This window comes from Barbatula barbatula, assembly GCF_947034865.1.
Source record: "Barbatula barbatula genome assembly, chromosome: 4".
Classification (NCBI taxonomy): Eukaryota; Metazoa; Chordata; class Actinopteri; order Cypriniformes; family Nemacheilidae; genus Barbatula; species Barbatula barbatula.
In genome coordinates, this window is record NC_136768.1 from 26,336,429 (window position 1) to 26,345,761 (window position 9,333).

Consider the following 9,333-nt stretch of genomic DNA (forward strand, 5'->3'; position numbering starts at 1 on the left):
CAATAAAGTTTTTGATTCCTGTAAGAGCCGCCTGCCTCTGGGTGTTGTCTACACAACATATAACAGCTTTTTATTGACACCGTGAAAGCCTAAAAATGTCCCCTTAATAGACCTTTAACCTATTTGACATCAGCTGCGTGTACGAAGTTAATGTCTCGAACAACCTTAGCATGTCAGACCAAGGCACCAGTTTGGTAATTCACAAAATCCAGGATCTACTCTTTTCCCATGTTGAAGACACAAGGTTATGTGTATCACAAGACACAATAGTTATTTATGTTTTTAAATGCTTTTATCCAACGTAACGTATTTGACACATTTAATGCATTTTTAGTAATAAACTTAGGTTTGAGTAAAAGCGAGCTTTGCAATTTCCAGTAAAATAGAGAAAGAGGGGAGGGGGACGAGAGATAAAGAGAGAGAGAGAAACAAACGGTGAAAAGCTGTTTACTTCTTTTCTTCTGGAATGTTACGGTTCAGCCCTTGTCCCCATTTGACTTTTGCAACACAGGTTAAATATATTCACCCTCCTACAATAACCCCAAACAACACTAAAAGAAAGTTTAACAAACTTAACAAGTGCTTTGTTTGTAGATGAGAGAGTAAAAATAAACAAGTAAATAATTTTGAATATAAATGAGAAGTATATAAAGACATAGAAAACATGTTGCAGATGCTGATTTAAAAGTAAAACCAAGCGTTAAACAGCACAAACCTGTTTGCTCAGTCATACAGAACAATTAAAGAGAAACTGAGAGACCACAGAGATTCCCTAGAATAAGGTGGGCTGGATCTTAAAGACTGTTTAAGATATACAGGTAATAATACAGTTCAGTCCACCACTTGTACAACTCGGAGCTCCTGAAGTAAAATAAAGGTAAGTTGCATTTCTTTATTCTGTCTATTTATACAGTTCTGGGTCAGAAGGATGATTTTCTAGCAGTTTACAGTCAACTAATTATTACTATTGTTATTGTTTTTTTATTATAACTGTTATGATTATTATAAAAATGACAATAGTTTTCTATGAGATTTATATTGATTGGTGGTTCTAGATAATATTATGAGCTCAATGTGAAAGCCATTAGTGCGCTTTAATCATTTGTAGTGAATATGTTTATGTGTCCATTTTACAAGTTCTGACGAATATGCACCGACATTTGTTTTTCTTGAAGCTTGTAAATACTACCCATGCAAATCAGTTAAAATGTACTTAAATATATTAGGTAGCAAAGTAAACTATACTCTCCAAAAAATAGCTCACTGGATGAACTCGATATATTTCAGTGAAAATTTTTCATCCAATAAATATGTGTCGCTTCTACTCATAAAAACAGGCTCATTCAATTAATTTTATTAAGTTGAATTTTATTAATTTTATTAAGTCGTCATTTTATTAAATACAATTTAGATCAAACTCAAAGTCTATTAAAAAAAATAGACACATGCAACATCGCTCTCGTAGTTGTGCAGTGAAGAAAGTTAAACTTTGGACCAACTTAAAATATGTCAACTTGTTACAAGTAATTTTATAATTTTATCTCAAATTCTATTTTTGGCTAGGTTCAAATCTAAATGTAAACGTTTCAACACACCACCATTATTGCGATCAATTTTTGCTTTAGTTGGGCTTTTAACGCTTACATTTTAATAATAGGTTTTTATTGTATTTTTTAGACAAGATTCAACTTTATTGTCATTACACATATACAAGTACAGTGTAACAAAATGTAGTTTAGGTCTAACCAGAAGTGCAATTAGCAAGTGCAGGATATACAGTGTGCATAAATACAGAATACAATAATAGAAAAATACTATACAGTGGGCATGGACGAAGATAATACTTTACAGTAGGTATGTTCTATGAAAAATTGAAAGTTTGTACTTTGAATAATAATTTTGTGACAGTGTTGTGATAATACATTTGTTGAGGCAATGCAAAATAAGATCCATTGGGATCATGTGATTGGTGACTGTAATCATTGTGTGGTTATTGAAATATTGCACATGGATGTGTTATTAATGTGTTAGATTTAGACAATGGTACAAAAACTATTTTTTTAAAACTGTTAATTAAACATCAAGAACTGTGACAACCAACAAAATAAATCTGCATTGCAGTTGATCTGTTTATCTGAATTAGTTTGATGTTTGTCACCATTGTTGAGGTTTGTATGATCTCCTCTTGTCTTATTTATGCACAAGTGTTCTTATTGAAACACTGTAGTAAACACTTAATGATGGTTTGTTGACGTGTATAAATTCAGATTTGAACCGAGACACATAGTTTACTTTGTGTGGCAAAGCAGAAAGCAGACAATACAGAGGAGGTTATGGTCTAGGTTCAAAAAATCACAACTTGTAAAGGATTGTAATAAAATGGGATTAAAAACAATTGAATTTGAATCTATGGTTGGAGTTTTTAGAGTTAACTGGTTAAAAGCTTTTTTAGATAAACCTGTTTCTATATGGTATCATATTCCCAAAAATATGTTTGATAAAGTGGGAGGCTTAGAATTTCTTTTAAAGTGTGGTTTCGAGGTATCCAAACTGCCCGTTAAACTGTCTGAATATCATCAACAAGTTCTTCATTACTGGAAGATGGTATTTACTCATAATTCTACACCACATGGCTCCACCTTGTGGAACAACAGAGTGATAACAATATTAATATACAAAGTTCAATAAGGTATGTAAAGCAATACCAATAGACTTATTAAATTTGTTACAAAACTATTTACATTTTTCCAAAAGTCAAATAAACTTGCCTAAACTGCAATTAAACCAAGTTCCCCTAAATAGCAAAAATTTAAATAATAATTGTATTAGCAAAATATTTAAAGGTAAACTATTTCATGATTTTGACCTAAATTTAAAAATAAGGCATTATGACGACAAAAATAACAAAAAAGTACATCAAATTCATGAAATGGCCTATACCTCCTAAAGTCAAAGAAATGCAATTCAAAATTTTTAATGGATATTACCCAGCAGCAGCAATGCTTAAAAGAGTGAAACGGACACAAACACAAACCCCTTCAGCTGCATTCAAACAGTTTAAAATACTGGCCCACATAAAACTGGAGGCTCACACATTCGACCGTGATTGCCCAGTGGCCGTGAAGGCAGAACGGGCAGACAGCGGTCAGTAGCATTCCATGTCTCAATGTTCAAAACCTGTGTGACCCGGAAGTATGACACACTTCCGTCACCAGCGAGCAAGCGGGCAGTCATCTTCTTCTTCTATAAGTTTTATGGCGGATCGCAACCAACTTATTCAGGTGCATACCGCCACCTACTGTACCGGAGTGTGTAAATCAAGTCTCTAAGGAGGGCAGTCAGAAGGACTACTACCTGTATTCATGGGAGAGGCCTATGGCATAATATATATTTAAGTTAATTTTAACTGATTTGCATGTGTAGTGTTTACTACCCTCAAGAATATTTTATTTCAGTGTGTTAAAAAGTGTATTTTCCCAAAACTGAAAAAGACAAAGTTGCACAGGCGCACTATTGAATTACTGGAATATTTCTCATGTAATCTAAGCTCAACAGAAATCCAAATTTAATAATCTTCTCATTTGCCTCCAGTGAACATGGACAAACCGGTTTGCCTCATTGACACGACGTCAGATGGGAAGCTGTGTGTGCAGCAGTCGGCACTGCAGATCCTGCAGAAGATTGAGCAGCCGGTGGTGGTGGTCGCTGTGGTGGGTCTCTACCGCACGGGGAAGTCCTACCTGATGAACCGTCTTGCTGGGAAACAAACAGGTTGGACCCTCACATGCAGCACCGATAGCATCTTACACAAGAGAAACAACATTTATTATTTATTGATGGTGTGCTATTATCAGGGTTTGCACTGGGCAGCACAATTGAGTCCAAGACGAAGGGAATCTGGATGTGGTGTGTGCCCCACCCCACTAAAAAAGAGACCACTCTGGTCCTGCTGGACACTGAGGGACTTGGAGACGTGGACAAGGTGAAAGAGCACCCACACTACAAAAACACAAGAATCGTCAAAGTTTGAAGGGTTGACCATGCATCCAACTGACTAACAAGAGATGATAAAAATGTGGAACTGACCTCACCAAATACTTATTTGCAATAACAAGAAGGACCATACACTGTCATCAGTTGCATTAGACAATTACTCTATTAACAAAACCCATTACTTCTTTTAAACATCTTGTAGTCCATAAACAACCTTTGATCTTTAATTGACTATCCAGCCCAATGATTGTCTCTTTGACAGGGGGACTCAAAGCATGACACCAATATCTTCTGTCTGGCTGTGTTACTGAGCAGCACTCTTGTTTACAACAGTCGAGGGACGATTGACAACAAGGCTATTGAGGATCTGCAGTATCCTTCTGACAATCCACATTCCTTTCAAATCATTTGTATATATTTTACAAATTTGTGCAAATACAACATCAGTTTGTAGTCACAGCAAGAGAAGTCCCTTTTTGTAACTTTAGTGCTGTTTATGTTTTAATGATGTTAAATTAACAAAGTTTGGGAGGAGCAGGAGCAGATAATCAGCTTGGCTGATTCGCTATCAGATATCACAGCATCCCTCCACCTGCTCCATCTTCTCTCCTCGAGCCAACTTCTCCCACAGGAACACGGGGGTGCGCTCAGAGCCCGCTCCCCGGACAGCATGCCAAATACTTTTTCTAATGTCATGGTTTCCTACATAGCTAGGCTCTGTACGTTTTAGTAACTGTTAAAAATGGATTTACCTTAAGGAGTAATTTTTTTTCTTCTATGCATCTTGAGTTGTTGTTTGACAGTTGTTTTGTTTTCATGCCTGAACAAACTCTCAGATATGTTACTGAACTAACAGAGTGCATTAAGGTCAAATCATCAGGAGAGGATGCCGATGATTCAAGCGAGTTTGTGAAGTTCTTCCCTAGATTCATCTGGGCTGTGAGAGACTTTACCCTTGAGCTTAAGATCGATGGCAAAGATGCAACAGAGAATGAGTACCTAGAGTTTGCACTAAAGCTAAAACCTGGTAATTAAAAATATCCCTCAAATTATTTGCGCAGTAGTCTCAGCCTCAGACCTCACGCCCACGATCCGTTGGCTTAATGTCTGATGCATATGCCACACTTTTTTTAAAACACTTCAGTACGTTCGGAGTTGTCATCTGATTGGTTACATTTAACAGGATTTACTGTAGACGTGCGTGTCACATTCTTTACGGACTGCCTGGAAACAACTCCAAGCCGTCTGATCTAAGAAATAAGCTGTCGTGTTTACAGCAGTTGCTATAAGTAATGTATGCGAGGTTCACGACATAAACTCTTTATAACTTTTGACACGTTCATGAATTTACACCGGTCTGTTACTGCGGGGACATTTCCAGCCTCTAAAAAATAACGCGGCTCTAGACGAAACGTGATTGGTTGCTTTACCTGTCAGTCATATGGCCTATTTGGCGGGCCTTGGCCAAAGAAAGCGACGATAAGTTCTAGACCTTCAGTATGAAGGTCTGGCTATGCGGGACTATTTGCGCAGTGACTTTGTGAGAGTAGATTTGTTCAATGTATTTCCCAAAAGATTTGTTGCATTACTCAAAGTCATCATTTATGGAGGTGGTACTTTAAGACTCATAATATATGAATTGTAAGGGTCTATAGCAGCGTTTCTCAAAGTGTGGGGCGGGTGGGGAATAGAGACATGACAAGTGGGGCGAAACAAACTAGAGGAAATTTGGTCATTTTTGTGCCAATTATTTTTAATTCCTTTATTTCTGACCATAAACTCAAAACTAAACAATGACACATTTAAATGTAAGTCTTACCTAGAACAACACCAGACTGCGAAGAAAATGCCACATGGAACCATAGTAGCCTACAAGAATGATTTCACGTCAGAATGTTATCTTTTGACAGGCGTGTGGCTAAGGATAAGGTATCCATCAATAAATGTTTGAAGCAGAACAAAATCTTGAATGTGGAGAGGCGGTATCGGGTATAAAGGTTATCAATGGATTAGTTTGTGACATGGAATGAAAATAACACTGGAAATTTGGCACCAGCAGACAAAACCAAAACAGACAGTTGACCTTAAGTTTTTACCATTTTGTTGGGGCGATTGGGGACAGCTTGGGCTCCGAACCCTTCCCTACACGCAAAGTGGGGAATGGCAGAAAAATTGAAACTGGTCTACAGTATGTGTTCATGTTTTCTAGGCACTTCGAAAAAAGTAATGGAGCACAATCTGCCGAGGGAGTGCATCAAAAAATTCTTCCCTTCCAGGACATGCTTCACTTTCCCGTTTCCAACTGCTCCGGAGAAAGTGTCTCGTCTGGAGAGTTTGAATCCTTCTGACCTTGATACGAAATTCTTGGAGGTTACAGATTGTTTCTGCAAGTTTGTATTTAAGGACAGCCAAGTGAAGACGCTGAAAGATGGATACACTGTCACTGGCAGGGGTAAGTAAAGAGAGAAAATATCTACTATCAACTGTTCATTGTTCAGTGGAGATTCTCTTTTCTTTATCAATGTTTTTCTGGTCTTCTTTCCTTCTCTTTAGTTTTGGTTAATCTGGCAAAAATGTATGTGGACACAATCTCTAGTGGGGCCGTTCCATGTCTGGAGAACGCTGTGATTGCTTTGGCAATGATTGAGAATGAAGCTGCAGTAAAGGAGGGGCTTGAGGTCTACAAGAGTGGAATGGAAAAACTGAAGACGTCCTTCCCCCTGGAACTGAAGGATGTGTCCACTGAACACCAAAATCTCAGCAAAATGACAACAGAAACCTTCATGAAACGCTCTTTCAGAGACACTGATGGAAAGTTCCTAAAATCTCTAGAGGTAGGCCAGATCTCGTCGCAGTACAATGGCATGAAGAGATGTCAGAGTTTGGTTTTATTAAATGTCCTCTGTAAATGTTATGATTGTAGGAAACCATCAAAAATCTCTTTGATGAATACCTTAGCCACAATGAGCAAGCTTCAAAGAGAAGATGTGAGAATCTTCTGTCATCCCTTTCTGAAACAATGACGGAAAAACTCAAGCAAGGGTTCTATACCACACCTGGTGGCTATGATATCTTCTGCAAGGATCTGGAGGACATTGTGGAGAAATACAAGAGACAGACCAATAAGGACGTCAAGGTTCTAAATTCAATATCTATACACATAACAGAAATATGAAGACTTTCATCACTGTTGTCATAATTATCAATTGTTTCTGTGTGTACATCAACAGGCTGAAGAGGTCCTAAAGAAGTTTATGGAACAAAAGTCTGTGGATTCTGAAGCCATTCTGCAGGCTGACAAAACACTGACTGAGAAGGAAAAAATGATTAAGGGTGAGTCTCAAGCTTTCAAATCCTAATATCCCAGTTTTGTAAATTTGTATAAGGTTCCTTGTGCTGTTGGAAGAAAGAAGGACATGTAGACATTGACAAGATGATGTAACAGTTGATACTGTTAAAATACAACTAAAAGTAAGACCAAATCGCCACCTTCAATTATTTGGTTCTATCTTAGCAGTTTTCAGATATTGTGCTTCAAAGTTTCTGCATTCCAGTTGACTTGAGTTTTTTCTTAAAAAAGTAACAAAATGTTCACAACTTTAACATTCTTAATTTGCGACAACTCGATGACTATGTGATGTTTTTTAATTTTGACAAAAACTCTGATAGAACTATATAATTCCAAGATGACGAAATGGTAAAGATTGTTTCAAGGGTCAAAGATTTGCACCCGTTAGTTAAGGGCGGCTATTTATGTCATTATTAGAACAGTGTCAATGTGGTCAAGATCAGTACTGCTATATTCTTATTGATAAAAAATTTGTTCAATATGTAACTATTTGTGTATTTGTAAACCATGTTTTCTATCTGTTTCGTTAATAAATGACCAGAGCAAGAAAAGGAAGCAGCCCTCTTGAACCAGGAAATCAAAGCCAAAGAGGAGGAGCAGCGGCAACTAGAGGAGAAGATGGAAGCAGAGAGACAAAGTAATGAAGAGATAATGAAACAGATGAAGGAAAAGATGGATGAAGAGATTAGGCTTCAAAAAGAGGAGGCTGAGCGTGCCATGGACTGTAAACTGAAGGAGCAAGCTTCTCTGCTGGAAAAGGGCTTTAAGGAGAAGGCAAACATGATGACACAAGAGATGGAAGAGTTCAAGAGACAGAGCGCTGAAGCTGAGAGTAACAGAGCTAAAGAGTTTGCAGCGATGATCGAGAACTCCAACAGGAGACATGAGAAGTCTGATGCTATGATGATGCAACAACATAGAGAACAGATGAAAGCCATACAGAAGAAGAAGACGAATGCACGCTCAGGCAGTTGTTGCATCTTGTAAGATCCATAATTTCTATGATTAATTCATAAGCATGTAACTGAAATCTTTTATTGTTTCTACAGTTTATTTGTAGATTTCTACAGCTTATTAATGCAAAGGCATATTTTTGTTTAATGTACATGAAAACTACAAGTTTATTTGACATTGCTCATTTATTTTAAGCAGTGACATGATGCTTAAATTAAAATGAATTATAAAAAATCTGGCATTGCATTACATGTGGCATCAAATAAACACTATTATTTGCAGAAAAAATGTGTTGTGTAAGAGCCACTCATTGGCCCTATGACGGGAATCCAGTGGCGTGGTTGATTGCTTCTTGTGTATTCTGTCCTTACTTGGTGCTTTTGACAGAGTCGGCTCTGTACCTACACATTAAACATGAAAAATTGAATTATTGAGTTTAAGGATAATTTATTTTCAAACCTTAACTATATATGTATCGATATCGTTAAATCACCCCTTTTTTACCTTTTTACAGACAGTGTAAATGTTTAAATTTATGTGCTAGATGTGACAAAAAAGTGACAAATCAGCTATTAAAATATTAAAAGTTTCCTCTCACAGACTTAATACATTTAGGCCAAATTTACACCGCATTCTTCAAGTGGCCCAAATCCGTTTTATCATGTAGCGCAGATCGGATAAGACAAAGGAAAAAGCAAAGAAGTTGGTTTAAGCCTCATTCATATGTGGAAATAAATCAGATTTGAATCACAAACATGCATTTGTGTCTCCCTTGTAACGGGAAAGATTGGAAAGTCCCCTGTCAATGCAAGTCACGGGATAACCACGATCACATGACCTTTTTCATGACTATTTTAATTTCTTGTCTTATTTCTGGGGGCCATGTGTTACTGACCATTCAAAGATAGTGTGGAAAACAATATATTAATTTTGTGTCTGAGTTTCTTGCATATTGTGCACTTTTTGCTTCCTTGGTGGCTTAAGCTTTTCCGGGTAGGTACATTGACCTTGAATTATTTTGTAAAGTGATAAAACTG

At 37.1% G+C, this 9,333-nt stretch overlaps 1 protein-coding gene across 1 annotated transcript; it reads left to right on the forward strand.

The window, feature by feature from the left end:
• Nucleotides 1–628: 628 nt before the first annotated feature.
• LOC306893013 (guanylate-binding protein 4-like) lies at nucleotides 629–9,047 on the forward strand. Its single transcript, XM_079454457.1, has 10 exons — nucleotides 629–877; nucleotides 3,592–3,771; nucleotides 3,855–3,982; nucleotides 4,256–4,365; nucleotides 4,830–5,020; nucleotides 6,203–6,445; nucleotides 6,547–6,827; nucleotides 6,917–7,129; nucleotides 7,224–7,326; nucleotides 7,884–9,047. The coding sequence occupies exons 2-10, from the start codon at nucleotides 3,597–3,599 to the stop codon at nucleotides 8,327–8,329; spliced, it is 1,890 nt and encodes a 629-aa protein (XP_079310583.1). The 5' UTR covers nucleotides 629–877; nucleotides 3,592–3,596; the 3' UTR covers nucleotides 8,330–9,047.
• The last annotated feature ends 286 nt before the right edge of the window (nucleotides 9,048–9,333 follow it).

Excerpts from the sequence above, each read along its gene's own strand:
- LOC306893013 (XM_079454457.1), top strand. The coding sequence starts at position 3,597 with ATGGACAAACCGGTTTGCCTCATTGACACGACGTCAGATGGGAAGCTG. Across the intron at positions 6,828-6,916 it reads AGTTCCTAAAATCTCTAGAG|GAAACCATCAAAAATCTCTT; the intron begins GTAGGCCAGATC and ends TTATGATTGTAG. Across the intron at positions 7,130-7,223 it reads AGACCAATAAGGACGTCAAG|GCTGAAGAGGTCCTAAAGAA; the intron begins GTTCTAAATTCA and ends GTACATCAACAG.